Source organism: Rhipicephalus microplus, chromosome X, assembly GCF_043290135.1.
Source record: "Rhipicephalus microplus isolate Deutch F79 chromosome X, USDA_Rmic, whole genome shotgun sequence".
NCBI lineage: Eukaryota > Metazoa > Arthropoda > Arachnida > Ixodida > Ixodidae > Rhipicephalus > Rhipicephalus microplus.
The window spans coordinates 223,504,705-223,525,118 of record NC_134710.1 but is presented as its reverse complement, the minus strand read 5'-3'; the positions used below and the strand labels follow the sequence as shown (position 1 = coordinate 223,525,118).

The following is a 20,414-nucleotide window of genomic DNA, read 5'->3' as shown; positions in this document are numbered from 1 at the left end:
CTACTGAGGCTGCGATGTTGGCCTTCATACTCTCGTGTGCAGTCAGCACGGTGGCAATTTTTTTCTCCCATGGAAAGGTATATAGTCAGGTACAACTTTAAGAGTCTGTGGCATTTCCTCCTCAAAAGCAGATGCACACAAGCCTGCACCAGTGGACAAGCACTCCAGATTGCTGTCACAAGCTGTATATTTGATGAATTAGACACGAAAGAGCCGTCTCAAAATTCAGCCCCATCCACCAGAATGAGTAGACCTATATTTACCAACACGGACACTCAAGCAGAGACATGCAGATGTGATAAAGGAAAGAAAATATCTAGAAGCCTAATGAGGAAAATGGCAGCAAGCAATGTTTCAAGAGTCTGCACCAGACTTGCTATGCTTCGACCTCGATATAACGAACCCAGATGTAAAAAAAATGTAGGTTATAATGAAGTAAAAAAATAGTTCTGTAATAGACAGTGTAAAAAATATAGCTTCAAAACAAATTTTAGATAATAAACTTATTTTCTTGTACAATGCAACTTTGTTCTGATGAGATGTGGTTGTACTTTTCTTTCTTTCCATCGCATTGCACTATACCCCCTCCTTCATCCACATGTTTCGCAGCACAACGCCTCAGTTGCTACAGGCGATGATGACGATCATGGATTCATATCCAGGGAACAATGAAATGTGGCACTGCAAAGTGTCCTTGACAAGGAATCACATGAAAAACAGCTGATCACCGATAAGCCCAGGACGGAAACGGCATCAGTTATCGAAAACGGGTCCTTACAGATATGCATGCGACCGGTGCACTCTGAACTGGCCACATTACTTTGTGCTTGCAGGTGCCGTGTTTTGTATGTACGCAATCCCCCGATTTTGTGCGTTATGACAGGCTTCATCTGAGGGAGGAAGTTCCCATTTTTAATTATAGGAGTAATACAATGCTTGCAAAAAACAGCTTTAAAAAGGAAAAGAAAAATTAGCAGGATCTACTTCGAGACGATCAAAACGCTCCTGCAGCTCTTTGACGTCTTTTTCCACAGAGCTTGCAATCTCGCGCACGGTCATCTCAAGTTCCTGCAAACAGAAACAAATGAATGAGACCATACACTGTAAGGTGCAAGGAGCAATCTAGAAAATAGAAGGCATTGCTGAGAAAGCACAGTCCTTTAGTGTAGTCAATGAAGCACATTAATTAATGGCCGGTGCAATGCCACCCCCTAATGTAATTTGTATTAACTTCGTCAACATTCAGTACTTTGGGCTTTAGCCATATTCCAATGCATGATGATGGCGAAACAGAAGTGGCAGAGTGCCTACGGAGTGAAACGTTACAACAAAGCTTTATCTAAAATAGAAGAGGTATAACTTTATAGGCATAAGGTACTTCATATAGTGTACCAATTCCCAATCCCGATTTCGCTGCAAAACCGCAGAAACAACAGTCCTTCACAGCACTAGGCAATGTAATGTAGCGACGAAACTGCCGAGTGGCAGCTGAAGCACTCCCATCTCGAAACTTGCAGCACGAAAAATAAAACCGTAAAAAAAAAGCGGTCTTGCAATCAGCTAAAACGTGCGCCTGTGGAAAACTAGACACGCTTCACTGCAACATAGCGGTGACGCGCGGACAGTGTGTCGCATGCTTCTCACAACATGAGCGCTTCATTATTTACTCATTCTTACCGGGAATACAAAAAAGCAGGCTGGGGGAATTCACAATGTATGGGAACCTCCGAGTGCTGGTTGCTTCAGCAATTTGCGCAATTGCACTGTTGGCATAGTTCGTGCCTGCAGCGCCTGCTTCGAGAACTCGTTTAAGCTTCAATGATAATGTTTTTCAGCTAAAACATCGCGAATTTCTTCACGCTGTCTATTATTAAATTCTTTATTTTACTATACAGAATTGGCAAATGGTCGCATCATGACATACTGATGTAGCGAAGAGCAGGCAACATGTTGCCCGCGTGTCACTACTGTATTGCAGTCGAGATGTCTTATCTTCGAAGGTGCACATTGCAGTTGATCATGACAGTCTTTTTAATGCGAAGCATTTTTTAGCAAACTTTGGCGACTTTGACCGTATCTATCTCGCCGCCTACGACTTTTAGCTATACTGGTCGTATCGATAACAGCATCGATACCAAAATTGGTATGGCATAACATGGCTGTATGACAAGCATAATTGACTAGTGATAACATGAAAATCATGACATCCACATCATCAGTGTCATGATTTACATTTCAAGGTGTTGCTGCTATTGCGGTGGTTTCCTTCACATGACATTGAAAAACTGGTATGGTATGACATGACTGCATGGTGAACACAAGTGACAGACTCTAACGTGGAAATCGTGACAAATGTCGTAACTCATGACTACATGCCACACTCATGATGCGCTCACTGCCGTTTCCCTAGCTCTACATATACCAAATTTGGTATTACATGAGGTGAATAAATGACAAAGGTAAATAACACGTCCAAACTTGATAATCAAGACATTGAATCATGAAACATAATTTACACCCGCCTCGTAGCGTTGTGCTGATTTTGTGCCTCGTAGCGTTGTGCTGAGTGACATATCAACCTTTCTCATTCGTGCTTCGCATATCGATATCCACTGTACATGGAGCTGCCACTTTTTTTTTTTTTTTTTTTTGTGACAGCAGCGAGGCCCGGCATTCCTTGTTGTTTACGGCAAAAATTTGACCTGGTATTGCGGGTCAACATAACCACTGAAGTCGCAAACTAGTCGGCATAGCAAACAACCAGCCCTGACCACTTTTCAAGTTCTGAATGCATTCCAGCAATTTTTCTATATTCCGGTAATTCAAAAACTCACCTAATATGAAGATTTTTTCAAGATCCAGTGACTATAAATTAACGAAGTTTTACTGTATATCTATCAATTGTAAAAATTACCCATGATGACTTCATATAATCACATTTCCATTCAAGTGGCTGCTCAGATCCTGCAAAATGAAATGTCATTGCATTCTACAGATAGAAAAGATTGCAACAGAAGTAATGTTATGGTCCTATCTTTTTTTTTTTTGGCTGTATGATGCTTCGATGTTTCTTATTTTATTTACTACAAGAAGGCAATTTTACTTCACCATTTTGAAACTAACTTTCAGCTCCACTTTGCGCATGAAGGACATTTTTTTTATTTGGTTATAACTAAACATATTTTCAAAAATTGAAAAAAAAGGTTAGATTTCCACTTCTTTTGAGCTTCTTTTGTGATAATTCATTGATTCATATCTGGGGTTTAACGTCCCAAAACCACCATTTGATAATGAGAGACGCCGTAGTGGAGGACTCCGGAAATTTCGACTACCTGGGGTTTTTTAACGTGCACCCAAATCTGAGCATACAGGCCTACAACATTCCCGCCTCCATCGGAAATGCAGCCGCCGCAGCCGAGATTTGAACCCGCGACCTGTGGGTGAGCAGCTGAGCACCTTGGCCACTAGACCACCGCGGCGGGGCTTTTGTGATAATTAACCTGTTAGCCCAATGGCATTTGGCAACTTTGGTGCATCCCCAACTGAGCATTTCAAGGATTCTAGCATGGTTGTAAAACACTTCCAAACAGTAGTCAAGGTTCCCAAGAACACGCAAGCCAAACATTATCGCACAGCTGGTGGCCTGGAATTTACTATTCTCAAAGTCAGGTAGAAATCACTCCCTCCTCTCAAGGCAAATGATGCCATAAACCCGTATGACTACGCCATAAAATAAACCCAATGTCCACGACCTTTGGATAATTTGAGCATCGCGAGCTACATAGTTATAGTAGCTGCCACAGGATGACGCGATGTGCCCATGCACTCGCTTGGGATCACACTGAAAGTCAGCCTTGGGTTCGAAGAAAAAAAGAAAAGAAAGTTCTCAAGGTCACGACGTATGCCGACATAATCAATGGTGCAACAGCCAAGATGAAATTCGGAGCAATTTTCGGAGCAGTAAAACGTTACTTTTAGAGCATTAAAATCCAAACTTGGAGCACCTTAAGGAAAAAAAAATACACATTCTACCATGAAAGACCGAATTTGAAGCAGTGTAAAAAAAGGCTTACATATAGAATATAAATATATGTAGAAAACATTCGACCCACTCAAATTGTGCAGAGTGAACATGAGCACTGCTATTTCAATAAGAAGTAGTATTCTGAATTACTCCACCGAGACAACAATGAAGTTCACATTGGCATTTGCCACGCCCGTCGAATTTATTTACAGACTCCGCTCATTTAAATGGGGCTCTGCCTAGCTGGGGGCCTAAAAATTTGGGAGATTCTTAAAAACCAAGAGTTGGGGTGGGGAAAAAAGTGGCAGATACGTTTTTAAAATTATTTTTTAGGGCAACAGAAATGTCATTTGCCACTCTAAATGAGTGCCACAACTTTTTTTTAGACGTCAGTCATTATTCTAGCACTCCAAATTGTGCAGGCCATACACACATGAGAAATTGAACAAAATGTGCTGTCCCGTGACTAGCGCTAACAGCCCCTCCCAAATCATTATACACTTTTTTTGCAGGACACCAGTGTACTGCGGCGAAGGTGGCTTATGCCTGAAATTCGCACAGCGTTTTTCCGGCGTATCAAACGCCTCAAAACGTCCACTTCTGGATGATTCAGATATCTTCAGCGTCGGCGCCGACGCCAAAAGTGAGTCGACGAATTAAGTACGAATCGGTGCACGGCTGCCAGCGACTTCCGCTACGTAACAGCATCGTTGCTGCTGTCAAAATGGCTGCCACCCACCTCGGATCTATCAAGTCGTCGCCGTGCTCTGTGTGACCCGAAAATTCTCAACTGATGCTTGTATTTGACTTAGCTTGTTCCCCAGAAACTTCAACAGGAAGCGCTTGCGATTTCTTCAAACTGTTTTCGAGTGCCATACTCAAGCCCCTTGGTAGGTTAGCAGGCCTTCGTGTATTGACTGAATGCGTGGCCTAAAGGATGTACAACTTGCAAGCTCAGGGGTCGCATATTGAAAGTTTCTGGTTCTTCCGATTTCAACAGCTGGCGCTAGAAGTAAAAAAAAAATCTGGTGGTACTGTGATTCGTTTTTCTCACCTCGGAACTGCAAATAACACATCGGTTTTCAGGAATATTTCTTGTTGCTGCATTGATGGACAATGCGCACTGCTTTACGAGGTCTTTGGTTCATTCTCTTTGACACACTGTGCGATTAGGGTTGCCACCTGCCCGGTTTTGAACTGGCCGGGCCGTTTTTTTACACAAAAGGCCGGTCGCCGGTCTGCATTTAAGACCGGCCGGTTTTTTGCTCATCGTATCCCAAATATTTTGTTTTTACTCTTCGCTGTGTTTGCCGCATGTGTTGACTGAACAATTCCACCAGCGCGGTCGGGGACTGACTGCGCAGGTGGAGAAAAAACGAGGGAAGAGAAAAGATGGGAGAAACGTGACACCTGCGTCGCCGGAATGACACCGCGTGTCGATCCCCTACATCGATCAGCAACGCCAGAGAAGCAATATCCCGTATAGTGAGAAACACAGGAGTCGAAGTAGCACACAAGCCATCCACCACTATCGGCAGCTTCATCCCTCGGTCTAAAGACCGCACACCTGTGGAAAAAGCTCAGGGCGTCGTGTACCAGATCGCGCCGACTGCCCCGCTTCCTATATTGGGGAAACCAAGAACTTCCACGAAAGAATGCAGCAGCACAAGAATAACCTCCATCAGTTGAACCGAGAACGGAGCGCAGTAGCAGAACACTGCGAGCGGTTTGACCACCATATCCGTCTCGACGGCGCGATGATTCTGGCAAAAGGAAGGAACCCTTGCCGGCAGCTCCTCCTCGAAGCCTGGCACATTCAGCAGCAAAAGGAAACGCCAACCGCTCTAAGGGGACATCGCCCTTCCTCTCCTGCCAGGGCTTGCGAAGAGTTACGGCAAGCCTTGCACGCATACAAGATCAATCCTCCTTCCCCCTCCCCAAGAAGCTGTGCAGTGCTCTTGATAGGACTGAAGAAAACCACTTTCTACTATGTACCTATAAAAGCTCGAAGCAAGAACCCTTCAAGCCCACCGATCTTTGGAACGGAGCGGAAATCAGTATAAATAGTTATATTGCTTCCTTTTGTTGCATCGTAAGCATGGATTCTCCACCTTTGAAAAAACGAAAAATACGTCAGTGCACGTTCCGTAAAAAGTAGATATCTCAACCAGAGTACGAGAGCTGGCTCCTGCCCGAGGACGACGATGCCACAGCTGCAAGGTGCACCATATGTGCAAGCACGTTTACGGTTAAATTTGATGGCGTCAGCGCTGTGAAGCATCATGCATCAACGCACACACATGAACAGAAGAGCCCCGCCTCGAAACAGTCGGCTACAGTCAAAAAGTTCTTTGTTCCAGCCATTCCTAGCGCAGAAGATAACGTGACTGCTGCGGAGCTGGGCACCATATTTCATGGAATCAAGCAGAACTACAGTTACCTGTCAATGGACTGCGGCAGCAAGTTGGCACCGAAAGTCTTCTCGGATTCAAACATTGCTTCCAGAATGCAACTCGGAAGAATGAAGATGGAACACCTCGTGAAAGATGTACTGGCGCCTTGTTCAGTGGAGTGCATAGTTGAAAAACTTTGTCCAGCAGGCCGCAACGTTCCGTTCGCTCTCTCCACTGACGCTTCTTACAAAGGAAACGGAAAACGTTTCCCCATTGCAGTGCATTTCTACGATGTGAGTGGTGCCAGATTAACTGATACTCCCATCGACTTTTGTGAGCAGGCGGACGAGACTTCCGGCGTCATTTGCGAACTTTTGGCAACAAATTTGGAGAAGGTAGGCCTTTCTTTCGAGCGAGCTGTAGCGTATAGCGTGGATAATGCTTCTGTGCATAATGGGAAACATAACTCAGTTTTCCAGAAGATGCCGAAAGATCAGCCGACTTTGTTGAAGGCCAATTGCAATTGCCATGTTCTGCATAACACTGCCAAGCACGCAGTCAAGTCTTTGATGTTTCATGGTGAAACTCTTGTACTAAATGTATTCAAAGAATTTTCTTCTAGCTCGAAATGTGTAGAGTAATTGAAAATGTTCTTCGAATTTCGTGATCAGGAATATAGCAAAGCTTTGTGTCATATTTCGATCTGCTGGTTAAGTTTTCTTGCAGCCTTAGACAGATTAATTAAAAACTGGGCACCCATCAAGTCATACTTGCTCAGTGAAGGAGAGAAGGAGTGCAAAAAAGTGATCTGGAGATTTATAGGCAACCTAGCTGATAGACTTTCAGAGAGTGTCACACTTTCGGAAGGCTACATGCACTTCATGCACTCATTCCTTGCAATATTTCATTCAGCAATCATCACCCTCAGAAAGAGTCACGTTGAGTCGACAGAACTTTACGCTGTAATGACTACGCACAGGAAGCAGCTAATTAATCGAAGGGATGATATGTTCTCCGGTGTCAAGGCTAATCTGGGACTTGAAATCCTTCCTGGTGGACAAGTTGCAAAGCTGGACTTTGTGATTGCCTAAGACAGTGCCCTTGCGTACCTCGGAAAGTGGTTTGACTTCGAGAACTCCCCCCTTTAAAATGCTTGCTGAATTGAATCTGCGCAAAGGTGCACCCACTTTATTGATGGTAAAAAATGCGGGCAACCTTTTTGGTATTGACTTTCAAGAGGAAGGGAACTAACTACTCAGAGCTTTGTCTTTTGAAGGATGCTCTGCCTGGACTTAAATGTGATGAGAAATCAAGGTCGATGTGGCTGAAGTTCTTAAAAGAGCTGAAATGCCCCTTCTTGCAGAACCTAATGGAGCATGTTTATTCCATTCCCTTCAGGAATGCGTTCGTTAAACGCGTCTTCAGTGAGATGGGAAACTTATGGACGGATGAAAGAAACCAGCTAAGCATCCCAATGCTTAAAGCGGAACTTCGTGTGCGGTATAATTTGGTGTACAGCTGTGAAGAGTTTATAAATATGGCGAGAGAAAACAAGCTCATCCGAGCCGCTAAGTCGAATTATAAGTACATATTTAAGTTCCGTGAATAGGAGAAGGCGAGCACATAGGATTTCTTTATTTCTTTTATGCGTTGCGAGTGTGCAGCACATTATTGCATGTGTAGGTATATATGCGTTGTATACATTTTAAAGGAGCACTCAACAGCTCAGAAAAAATTACCAAAAAAATTGAAAATCTACTCCGAAGACACGACTATTCCATAATTATCCCACCTGGGAACATTGTTCCCTGCAGGTGCCGCTCGTAGTGGTTTTAGGAATCGTAGTGGGGGCTGAGCGGGCTGAGAGACACGGGCGACGAAATAGCATTGTTGGCACGCCTGTTCCAGGCACGGCCGTTCGAGGAAGTTGAAGGCGCGGCGGTTTGTGAAAAACGTATTAAAGTAATCATTTTCTGCAAGTTTCTGTCTGAAATGAAGGTTGTGTCTACGGATTTAAGCACCCAATTGTTTACTTTGGCTGAAAACCTCGGCGGCAAATATTTTGTTCTGCATACGTAATAATTTAATGCTCGTTTTGAGTGCAAGCATTGCAAGACTCATGATATTTGTGCGCTTGCCACCAGAGACTAATTGATTCGCTCAATGCTGTGTTTGTATGTACGTGGACATATTATGTTGATGTTGAAGGTGGGTACAATAAATGTCATTGCATGTCAAAGATTTAACATGGACTTAGTTTATTTTCCACATAACCGCAACTTCGTGACCCCCCGCTGACTGGCCATTTTTTTTCTGGGAAAGGTGGCAACTCTATGTGCGACGCTCAGCTGGCGCTGACCTTGGCGCTCCTTATATGCTTTGCCACCCTCTCTGGCAGCATTGATGCGATGACGCCGAGGAAAGCACCGCCGGGAAAACACTGTCAAAACGCTACACATGTTTCGGGCTTTAGGCAGCGATCTGCGTTCATTAAAACAAGGCCAAGCAATTTTCAAACCACTACACCCGCTGCCACTATTTCTTTTTTTCCTTTCGCAGTGGGCTTAGGTTTAGGACAACACATCTTTGCTCGCTTGCAAGGTGCGTTCAACCAGATGAAGTCACTGCGCGTGCCCGTTGGCCCAGCGACGGTGCCGGGTCATTTCAACTTGAAGCCAGAAAAATTGTTAATGCATCATTGCTATGGCAACCAACATAGTAGCTGGCAACGATGGTGTTAGCAGTACGTCGACCTTGTTCGCGCGTGGGAAACGCGACATGCGTTTCTAACACGCCGTAACTGCGTTTGCTGACTCAGAGATTCACGATTCCCATGAAGCGCTGATGGTTACAGCCACGCATTTTTCTTTGGCTTGAAGTTCTGTCATCCAGCCAACAGGTATCCTGTGGTCAGTGGATCGACGCGCGCGCTGCATTGTTTCTTTATCTTATACTTTATATGGTCGATCCGAGTGTCCTCACCTAACGAGTATATAAGTTATGGTCTGCGAGCTTGGTTTGATTCGCGACGCAAAATGCAGGTGGCTAATGTGGTGACCATTTTTCGCTGACATTAACGCAACTGAGAAAAGTTTGAGGCTGGTCGGGCATTTTCGCACCTGCGTGGCGTAAATTCAGCAAATTTCATGGTTTTGACGTAGCTCAGCGCAGTAATGGAAAATTGTATCTATTTGGCACAATTGGTGCAGCTGTTGCACCCCTGTATAATGACATTCCGTGCTCCCATCACTATCCCCCCCTCCTCCCAAAGCTTTCAGCACTTGCACATACGAACAGAGAGGGAAAGTGGTTGAAGCTTGAGACAAACTCCAGTAACTCTGCTCATACTAGATGGATTCTAAAATTTTTGTGGCAGTCGTTTCGTGAAGCCATTCGATAATTATTTGGAAAACCGTTGCAGGACCCCTTTAATTCTGCAGAGCTGGAAAAAATGCATCCTGCAATCAAGAATCCAATCAGCCATCAAGTCCTTGTGACAGTGCAAAATATTGTTACCTTTAACTTTTTCACATCAATGCTTGTCGCCGTAAGGCCGTCGTTGAGCTTCTCCTTGAGCTCTGAGCTCCCCGTCAACTCTTGCAGCAACTTCGTCATAGCTGCGCAATCACTGAAAGAAATAGTAGTGCCTAAGTATGCTTAAAGGGTCCCTAAACCACCTATGATAATTTAGCATTTCAAGTAAATGTAAGCATCAAATTTAGAATGCCGTCACAATCAACAACTGCCAAACGCGGCAGTGCTACAAGCCACATGCACATCACAAATTTCAAGAAACAATCTGTTCTATCGGGGCCTTACAATAATACCCAGCGTTGGCCATGACACTATGCTTGTCCGCTTATGTGATCCACAAAATAACCAGTTTGTCTGCTCCCACATAAGTGCACTTGCTGCTTTTCCTCTTCATGTACTTCCCACCGCCACATAAATTATTTAATCGAGGGGACACTGTTGCCTGACGGCAACTTCAGACTAATTCATTCCTCTGCCTTAACATCTTTCATCTCTTCCACCCCATACAATATCTCTCATACAGACCCTATTGTGGAGCGAAGCCCACGGTGAACCACTGCACCTGAGAATGTCCACAACCACCGGGCTACCGTCCTATTCCTTCAACTCTCACATTCCTCCTGGGATACTGCGCTGACCAGCTCAGAACCGCAGGAGCGGCGTCGGCTGATCCAGCAGGCACATAATGTGGCACGAGTCAATGAGGTCCTGAACTAAGGGCTCCACCTAAGGAGGACAACCCTTTAGGCCTACATGAGTAAGTTTTTTCTCTCTCTCTCCTCACACTCTACAAGAAAGAGAGATGAGCCGACGAACGGAACTCTGTAATGAAGCAAAAGCTAAATGAGCAAGGACCTTTTTTGGATCATAAAATGCTTGCAACTTCGCAATTAAGACACCATTTGGGAAAATTCTCATGGCTAGAGGCTTCTTCAAGACTCGTGCACAGCTGCAACTACATGTTGTGGTGTTGGTGTCGTTAGCTGTGGTCTAGGTGCCCTTTGACAAAAAAAGGCTTTGCCCACTAAGCTTCTCTTGTCTGGAAGCAATAATCAGTCTATTGCATCGTGGTCCTTGGCAGGGCTTTATTTTTTTAGGGGGGGGGGGAGGGGTTTCGAACTAGTGTTCCATCGCAGGTAAGGAAGGGGGAGAGCACTGGTATAGCTTGGTTGAAGACAAGTACCGGGGAGCCTTGAGGGGGACTAGCGCACCCTTTGCAACTCCCTGCCAACGTCTGTGTATTGCATTAAAGGGACATTAAAGGGTAAGGTAAATGGGTCACCTTGGTTTCAGCTCTATATATCTCGAACATACCCATATTTTACCGTGAAATTTTGCATGCTGAATAAGAATGCTCTTGGCCTTCACTTTGTGCAATTTTGACCCCAAAGTTTTTGTTACAATTTCCTATTTAATTTTATTCTGGAGTGTAAAATTAAGTGCAGCTCTACACAAAAACAAAAAAAAAACATTACCAATGTGAAATGTGGCATGCTATTTCCACATTGTAGTGACATTCACCACAAAGCTTTAAGAAGTGGTTTTCACAATTATCACACAAGAAAAAATATTGTTCTCGCATGTCAGGCACGATAAGAGACTTTCTATTAATCATTTTTTTCCTTAATTAAGACTTGGCCAGTTTTTCAGAGTGTGGCACTCAGAGTATCTGGAAGTGATTTAATATGACAAACAATTCGATAGCTTTCAAGAAAAAGTACACTAGGTCCCAAACATTCCCAGAAGAACGATCGCCAGAAGAACGCGCCTTCATGTTTAAAGCAAGGGGCCAAAGTTCCCGCAACATAGACCAGTGGCTACGATACAAAAGCATTACTGCTAAGTAAACTTGCAATTCAAACATTGCACGGTATTATACATTTAAAAACACCTCATTGATATTAAGGACTTCACAAAAGCCGATTATTTAAAGGGATACTGACATAAAATGTTGCTGCTGAGAGAGCTTGCTAATCAATTCCTGCAAAAATGTGTATATAATCTACCATAACTCAAAATCAAATATCACTTTGAAGGTAATTGACAGGAATTTGGAAGTTGGTGTGTGCAATCCCGTGCAATAGAATAAGCCCCGTGACATCATCTGCGGCGATTCGAAGGTGACTCCTAACTTCTTAGACATCACTAATACAGCTAAACTCCAAGCAGGCACAGCTAGAATAATGACATCATAGTCGCCATTGCCACTTCGCCACGCTTGCGCCAACCATCTGCTAAATTTGGTGGCTGCTCACATGTTTGTGCCTGTGGCCAAAGTGTGGGAACCACCAAGAAAGTAGTTGCCATCACATGTCAATGAAAGTAACAACATCGTGCAGAAAATGTGGCAAGCAAAAGAATGCCAGTAGACAGTGCAGGCGGTGTGGAAGCGCATCACAGTTTCACATGCCATATTACATGCCAGGTGGTGTTAGCTGCACCTGGTGGCTTGTCATTCTCTCACCTCTTCCTAACAAACCGAGACTGGTCGGCAATAAATAGGCTGGAATCAATTATCTATTGCACGTTGCGTGGTGCTGTTTGTGTGCATTCGTGCAAGGCAAACACCGCGTTATGACAGAGTATCTCACGCAACAGCGTGCACCCTTTACACGACGGCAATTGCAGTCACCGTCTCCGAGGAGACCCACAGCCACTGGGCCACGTTTCAAGGTGACAGCACGGGGACGCTCCCCGAACCCTCATCGGGAAAACTGAAGGCAAGGGCCTTCGGGAGCAAGGTAGCTGAGACTCAACGTGCGGAAGACCTCCCATTGACGCTTGCAGGCAACGCCGAAGGCATTTCGTCAGATATTGAGCGCACTACCGAAGAAACGCCGACACCCACTTCTGAACATAGTGAACGCGTGTCACTCGACATACCTGTGCTGATTGACGGTTTTCAGGCCAATGCCTTTGTAGACACTGGTGCAGACTGTTCGATTATCAGCGGGAGGCTAGCAAAAGATCTCAGGAAACTGATTACGCCGTGGAATAGAATGCGAATTCGAACCACTGGAGGACATGTTATAACACCGCTGGGTCGCTGTACTGCAAGAGTGAAAATTCGAGCGTCAACGTTTGTAGCCACCTGCCTCGTTCTTCGCGACTGCTCACGTCAGCCGATTATCGGCACGGACTTCTATTTGGGAATACCGTGCCATCATAAATCTCCGTGAGCGCATCGTGACCTTCTCGACTCAAGGCGCAACAGATCGAGACGCTGATAACTGCCGTAGACCTGCGCTGCGTGTTGTTGATGACAGTGTGATGCTGCCGCCTCGAACGACTGTTCCCATCAAAGTCACTTGTGAAGTCCTCCGAGATAGTGACGTGGTTGCCGAAAGCAGCCCAGCACTTCTGCTGCTCCAAAGGTGTATGCGCCGCCCGAAGTGTTGTGCGTGTCTGGGACGGACAGTGAGATACTAGTTACGAACTTCAACTACAAACACCGGCATCTTTTTCGCAGAACCACCGTAGCCTATGGAGACCCTGTTACTAACGTCACGGAGTGCTTCGCGTCTGGGAAACGCATGAGGATGAGAAATTTCTAGACCACACCGACATTAATTCGACATTGTCAGACAAGAGGAAGGCTGAACTTCATGACCTTTTAAGGGAGTTTTAATCTTGCTTCGCCTCTTCTTCCAAAGTCCATGAAATGCACCTCACGAAGCATCGAATTATTACAGACGATGACGTCCACCCCATCCAGCAGCAAGCAATCTTATCGCGTTTCTGCCAAAGAATACAAGGCTATTCAGACGCACCTAAAAAAGAGATGCCCGATGACAGGATTATTCAACCACCCAGCAGCCCTTGGTCCTCGCCAGTCGTTCTAGTGAAGAAAAAAGACTGAACGCTGTGATTCTGTATTGATTACAAGAACCTCAATAGCGCCACGAAAAAAGACTACTGCCCGCTTCCACTAGTCGATGACTCTCTCGACAGGTTACGACGCACAAAGTATTTTACGTCCATCGATCTAAAGAGAGGCTATTGGCAGATCGAAGTGGATGAACGGGATTGACAAAAAACCGCGTTTATGAATCCAGACAGACTACGAATTCAGAGTTCTTCCCTTCGTCCTCGCCAGTCGTTCTAGTGAAGAAAAAAGACTGATCGCTGTGATTCTGTATTGATTACAGGAACCTCAATAGCGCGACGAAAATAGACTACTGCCCGCTTCCACGGGTCAATGACTCTCTCGACAGGTTACGACGCACGAAGTATTTTACGTCCTTCGATCTAAAGAGAGGCTATTGGCAGATCGAAGTGGATGAACGGGATCGAGAAAAAACCGCGTTTGTGACTCCAGACAAACTACGAATTCAGAGTTCTTCCCTTCGGCCTCTGTTCTGCCCCTGCCACTTAACAGAAAATGATGGCTACTGTTCTCGCTGGCTTGAAGTGGCAAAGCTGTCTTGTCTACCTCGACGATGTCGTCATCTTCTCCGAGAGCTCCGAAGAACATCTGAAGCGCCTGAGAAAGGTTCTGGAAGCCATTCCCACAGCTAAACTCACGCCGAAACTCCAAAATTTCGGCTATGAAGAGCGGAAATTTCTGGGACATGTCGTTATTGTGGATGGAGTGCGACCTGATCCAGACAAAACTGCTGCAGTCGCCGCCTTCCCAGTTCGATCAGATAAAAGAGCATAAGATAAAAAGCTCGTGCGCGTATTATCGCCACTTTATCGCCAACTTCTCGAACATAGCTGAACCTCTTATGCGACTCACCCGAGATGGCGTACAATTTACTTGGAGGGCAGAACAAGATAGATTGTTCGCAGAGCTACGGCAGAGAATGCAAACAGTTCCTGTTCTTGCCACTTTAGATGAGGATGCTGCTACAGAAATTCACACAGATGCCAGCAACGTCGAACTTGGCGCTGTCCTTGTACAACAACATGGCGGCGTTGAGCATGTAATAGCTTACGCCAGTCGTACTCTTTCTAGAGCCTAGATCAACTATTCTACATAAGAAAAAGAATGCCTCGCAGTCGTGTGGGCGATGACCAAATTTCAACCTTACCTCTACGGTCATCCCTTCAAAGTGGCGACTGACCACCACTTTCTCTGCTGGCTGGCCAATCTCAGAGATCCATCTGGCCGTTTCACTCGGTGGAGTTTGAGCTTGCAGGAGTTCGACATTACGATTGTGTACAGGTCAGGGCGCAAACACGAGGATACCGACACGCTTTCTCGAGCACCTGTGGGACACGCTGTCATGGGCTCCGAGGATGAAGATGGCTTACTCAAGAGCAGTTAGCGATTCCGAATTGATGCGAAGACAGCAGACAAACGAAGAATTGTGCCCAGTTATTGATTCCCTGGAAGGCCGGAACTCTCAGGTCCATCAACACATTGCTCACGAGTTGTCCTTTTGTCCAAGAAGAGGCATTGTATGCCAACAGTATCACTGACTGCAACTATCAACTAGTGTACATCGCTATGTGAAAGGCTGCCATGAGTGCCAGCGCCACAAGACTCCGCCTGTGAGACCCGCAGGTCTGCTCCAGCCGATCACACCACCGCGGACACCATTTCACCTCATGGGGATGGACCTTTTCGGACCCTTCCCTTTGCTGTCCTCTGGGAACAAATAGATTATATTTGCGACAGATTATATTACATGTTATGCTGAAACAAAAGCATTACCCCATGGCACGGCCTCTGAAGTCGCAAAGTTCTTCGTGCACCAAATCTTACTACGGCATGGTGCCCCGTCATGCGTGATTACAGACAGAAGGACGTCGTTTACAGTGATGATGGAGAACATTTTTCAATTGAGCTGCACAAGTTATCGAAAAATGATGGCTTATCACCCGCAATCCAATGAACTGACAGAAAAGCTTAACAAGATCATACCAGACATGCTGTCAATGTATGTGGAAGTATAACACAAAGCCTAGGACGAGATTCTTCCATACATCATGTTTGCCTACAATACGGCAACGCAAAAAAAACGCGATTTCCACCTTGTTTACGGATGCAACGTGCGAACCATGCTCGATGCTATGCTTCCGTGCGACCAAAGCGATGAACTAGCTCCAGAGGCTGAGCATTACACTCAGTACGTCGAAGAAGCTCATCAGTTAGCTCGCATAGACACTAGTCGCCAACAAGATACAGATGCACGGCATTACAGCCTCCGTCATCGAAACGTCGCCTACCACCCTGGGGACCGAGTGTGGGTGTGGATCCCTGCCCGGCGACCAGGTTTATTCGAAAAACTTCCAAGCCGTTATTTTGAACCGTACAAGGTTCTTAGACGTGTCACAGACATTATCTACGAGGTATTTCCGGACGGCGCAGTGTCTTCTCGTCGACAGCTTCAGCCCAAAGCCGTTCATGTCGTTCAGCTGAAGCCCTACTTCCCACAGTGGCCCTTGTAGTTTCATGTGTTACAACAGCCCCTGACTTTGCATTTCTGCTGCTGTTTGTGTTCTGTGTTTTTATGCCTTTTCTTTTTGCGCTATGCGCAAGTGTTGGCGAAACTTCCTTATTTGCGCTGCGAGTACTGGCACTCTCCCTCTTTTGCATCTATACATCTGTGTCTTCATGTATGCCTTCATTTTTTTTTTCTTTCTTTACGTGGATTGAGTCTATGCTTTCAAAGGAGGGCACCATTGCCACATGGTCTGCTTGGCCGAGATCCACTAGTGAAAGAGGACAAAGAAGATCTATCCAAGCTGCTGCTTGGCTAGTCAACTCAACACGACCATTAAATCAAGTTTGTCGTAAGACATGTGACAATATCATGAGCCACTGGCCTCTATACTTCGCTTTTGTCCCTCCATCACATGCGCCAGCTGCTCGGTTGGAGCTCGTGAACGTGCAGGGCTGGAATGTGCGCTTTGGGCTGGCTTTGCTTGTCGTAATGGGGCTGCTGACGTTTAGCTTGGTTCGCACCAACTGCAATGCACAGATTGGTGTGCACAGCACTCGGACGATGTCAGTTTCCGTTGGAATAAGTAACGAATGTTACTTTGCAACAGCTACCATTAGTCGCTTTAGGCACAGTTGGCGTTGCTCCACATGAAGCTGTGTTCACAATTCAAATTAGGTATCATAAGCGTCGGTAAATTTAACACGTGTACCCCTTTAATACATATTTTGGAAAATAACTGCATTTATCAACTCCATGATAAGACGTTCCATAAAAGACATTTTTAGTTTTATCGCCTTGAACACCAATGAAGAGTTAATTATGACAACTTGCCAGTGCAAACAAAGTAACAAGGTACACAAACTGCATTTGTTTGTGTGCCTTGCTACTTTGTTTTCATTGCCAAGTTGTCATAATGAATTTATTTCACCCATCCCACCTATCAACTCTTCTGTAATGAGGTATTCACTTTAGTAGTTGTCGGCCCTATATGGTGTTTCAATCAAGTAATCCCTGGCAGTGTAGATACAAATGTACTGCATGTTGTTCAAAGGGGTTATTACTCGCCTTCCGATGTTTTTGTGGCTCGAGCTTCAGCTTGGTCCTAATGCATCTCAGATGATGGAGACAAAACATACACATCTGCAAGACTGTTCACGCAAACAAACAAAATCTCAACCATACACTTACTCGGCACACTTCTTGCTGGAGACAACTATGTCAGTGCCTTGGTCTTCTGGGTCTGGTTCCTTCTTCGCTGCCTTACTATATGCCTCTGTCACAGCCTCTATTCGCTTGCAGATTTTACCTGAAACCAGGAGACAGCAGCGTATGAACTGATAGAAACTTCAATTTGTAAAAGGAACCAGCAAGACTACAGCGGGGCATTGCATATACTGACCTACACTGCTGGGCTTGAGGTAGGCAAATTGCCTCTCGTAGTGGAGTTCGGCGGCTTTCATTTCAGCCTGCAACGAAACAATTCAACAGAGCGATAGCGAAACGAACTGGCCAAGAGCCTTGGCTGCTTAGTTGTACAGCTAATGACGAATCAAGACACGCAACAGAAAGGGATGTTGCACACTGGCTTTGTACTATTTTGGCAAAGACTCTTTAAACTAGATTTTTTCTTGCCCCTCTTGATGATCAGAGACTGAAACAATGTAGCCTCGAGCAATATCGGTCGGGTTTCTTTCGACCACTTCACGACGTTATTTGAAGCCGATTTCTTAGCCTGGCAATTCTAAACACGGAGTTTTGACTTCGCTTTTATTGTCATATAATAAATTGGTATGTGGGGTTTAACGTCCTAAAACCACCACATGATTATGAGAGACGCCGTAGTGGAGGGTTCTGGAAATTTCGACCACTTCTTATTGTCGTTTAAAAGGTTTCATTCAGGTAGTAAAGAGTTTTTTCCAACACATGATGAAAAATTGTACTACATTTCACAATTTTTCCCCCTTATCATAATCTGTCGGAGTTTGTTATGCAGGGAACAGTTGACGTTTCGGGACGTTCGCTGCATACGCTGCGACTTGAGTAGTAGCCTTGAAATCGAGCGAACGGCCCAGAACCACTGTCTCGGAACCCTTCCACCGGGGTTCGCACACGGACTACGCTCCGCGGCAAAAAAAAAAGGGGGGGGGGGGGTCATGCGCCCTGAGAATGTCTTCAAGACTCCGCCGCACCGTCGCCACAGTCCACCCTGAGGAAGGAACCAAGTCGTTTGCAAAACGTCGGGCTAATTCTTACGTATTTTCACGTACTTCACTTTGGCTGGAGTTAAAATAGCTTTCCCAAGCTAAATCTCAACTCGTTGACGTTCGAAGCGTTGGGTGAGAGCTCCATTACTTTTCTGGCGTTTACCACAGGCGTAGTGTGGTACGGAACGTATACATACCTTCAACGATTCCTCGGCGAGATTTTTCAAACGCTCGAAGATTTCATCCATAACAGAAACTACCTGGATTCTGTGGCTACAATAACCAGACGCACGGAGGCAGGAAATGAACAGCCGCGATTACACGCAGGAGCCAACTGGAACGCGCGCGCTCGTTTTGCATTAACATCTGCTACGTCATTGGGTACGACACCGCCGCTGCGTAAAGTAAACGCAGCTGCGTGGTCAATGTAAAATATTAAAATCTCTCAAACTACTTCTCTATTTTCTTTATTTTTTGTTGTTTTTTACACTAGTTATAATTTAGTGTATTGCTAACACAAAAAAGTACTCTGAGCTTTTTTGGCCAATTTTTCGAGTGAGTATAAGCCATAATTAAAAAAAACAAATACTTTTATTATACATACAAGCGCGGTGACTCTTTGCATTTGAATATTAAGATTAAATTTATGCTCGAAAAGCAGCAGCCCATTGGCATCGATTGCGCTTTGGTCAGTTGAAGTCGCGGAGGACAAAGTTTCCTTCATGTTTCTTTTCTCCATGGACGGTTGATTTGTTCAAATTGTAGCGCGGTACTTTTTATCAATCGGCATTACGAATCTCTGTTTTAAATACGCTTTGATATAATAACTTGAGTTGATGTGTCACACTTTACGCGCCTCTACGACGATGCCAACCTGCTTAAAGCCTGTGAACCATGTTAGCTGCGGCGCTTCATCGACGTCGGGCTGCGCAGCCTCCAGCGTGAAAATTCAACGCCGGAAAATTATTCGGAGGCTGCCTACGAAAACGGAAGAATCATGCACAATGTAGGCATGCGCACCGGTGAGTGAAAGTGCTGAGCTTTCAATCTAAAGATGGCCCTTTTGCATGCGCTACAGTTTTTGTCATTTCATAAGGCTTTTCGACTTGTCCAGCCAATGAGATGCACACCTTGTGAATGTTTGAGATTATTAATGACGATAGTCTTTCTTGGGGACCTTCGACGCAAACATTTTGGTCTGTCTGTCTGTCTGTACATTGGTCTGTTTGTCCACTCGTAACAGCACCAGGTACTTGAAACCACGGAGAAAGGAAATGTAAGGAGAGGCCATGACGTCACTCGTTGTGAAGCCGCGATGAAGCCGAAAGTCGGCCATATTGACTGGGCAAATTTTCCTCTCTTGTTTACATATGTATGCGAAGCAGAAGGCGCGACTCCCTCTCTGTCTCAAAAAGCACGTGGCCTGCGCGCCGCGTGCGTCGGTGCTATCCGAAACCAACGGAACGGATTTCAACACGCTGTCTTGCCGCGATACGGTTGACGAAATCTCTGCGTATGGGTGTTGTACTCTTGCACTGCCGGCGTTTACGATAAACACGGCAAGTTGCACGTTACGTTAAGCTTTTTTTATTTAATGTGTTCTTTGTGAAAAGAAAGATGATATTTCGGACATTGCCGCGCGACGAACCAGGCACCGAAATTTTTATAGCTTCTTTCAGATCACTCCCCCCCCCCTCTTTTGCGCTTCTATTTAGGCTTTATGAAATTTTCGGTCAGGCTGTGGGCTAAACACAACGATAAAAAGAAGAAAAAATGTCTTCCCTGCAATAAACCCGGAGGTCCGTAATTATGCCAGTAAAGTCGGCGTCGGTGGAGCTTGTGTGCGTGGCTGCCCGTTGAGTTTGCG

General features: G+C 45.3%; 1 protein-coding gene across 1 annotated transcript; it reads right to left on the bottom strand.

Moving 5' to 3' along the window:
- Positions 1-891: 891 nt before the first annotated feature.
- LOC142775998 (uncharacterized) lies at positions 892-18,923 on the bottom strand. The gene is made up of 5 exons (XM_075878697.1): positions 18,745-18,923; positions 17,743-17,809; positions 17,532-17,649; positions 9,934-10,045; positions 892-1,068 (listed from the first exon to the last, which is right to left on the bottom strand). Exons 1-5 carry the CDS (start codon positions 18,793-18,795, stop codon positions 952-954), a joined length of 465 nt encoding a protein of 154 aa, XP_075734812.1. The 5' UTR covers positions 18,796-18,923; the 3' UTR covers positions 892-951.
- Between the last annotated feature and the right edge of the window lie 1,491 nt (positions 18,924-20,414).

Bases quoted from the DNA above. Each gene is read 5' to 3' on its own strand.
- LOC142775998 (XM_075878697.1), bottom strand. From the start codon at position 18,795: ATGGATGAAATCTTCGAGCGTTTGAAAAATCTCGCCGAGGAATCGTTG. The intron at 17,650-17,742 runs GTCAGTATATGC...TCCTGGTTTCAG, and splicing joins CCTCAAGCCCAGCAGTGTAG to GTAAAATCTGCAAGCGAATA. The intron at 1,069-9,933 runs GTAACAATATTT...TTCTGTTTGCAG, and splicing joins TTGATGTGAAAAAGTTAAAG to GAACTTGAGATGACCGTGCG.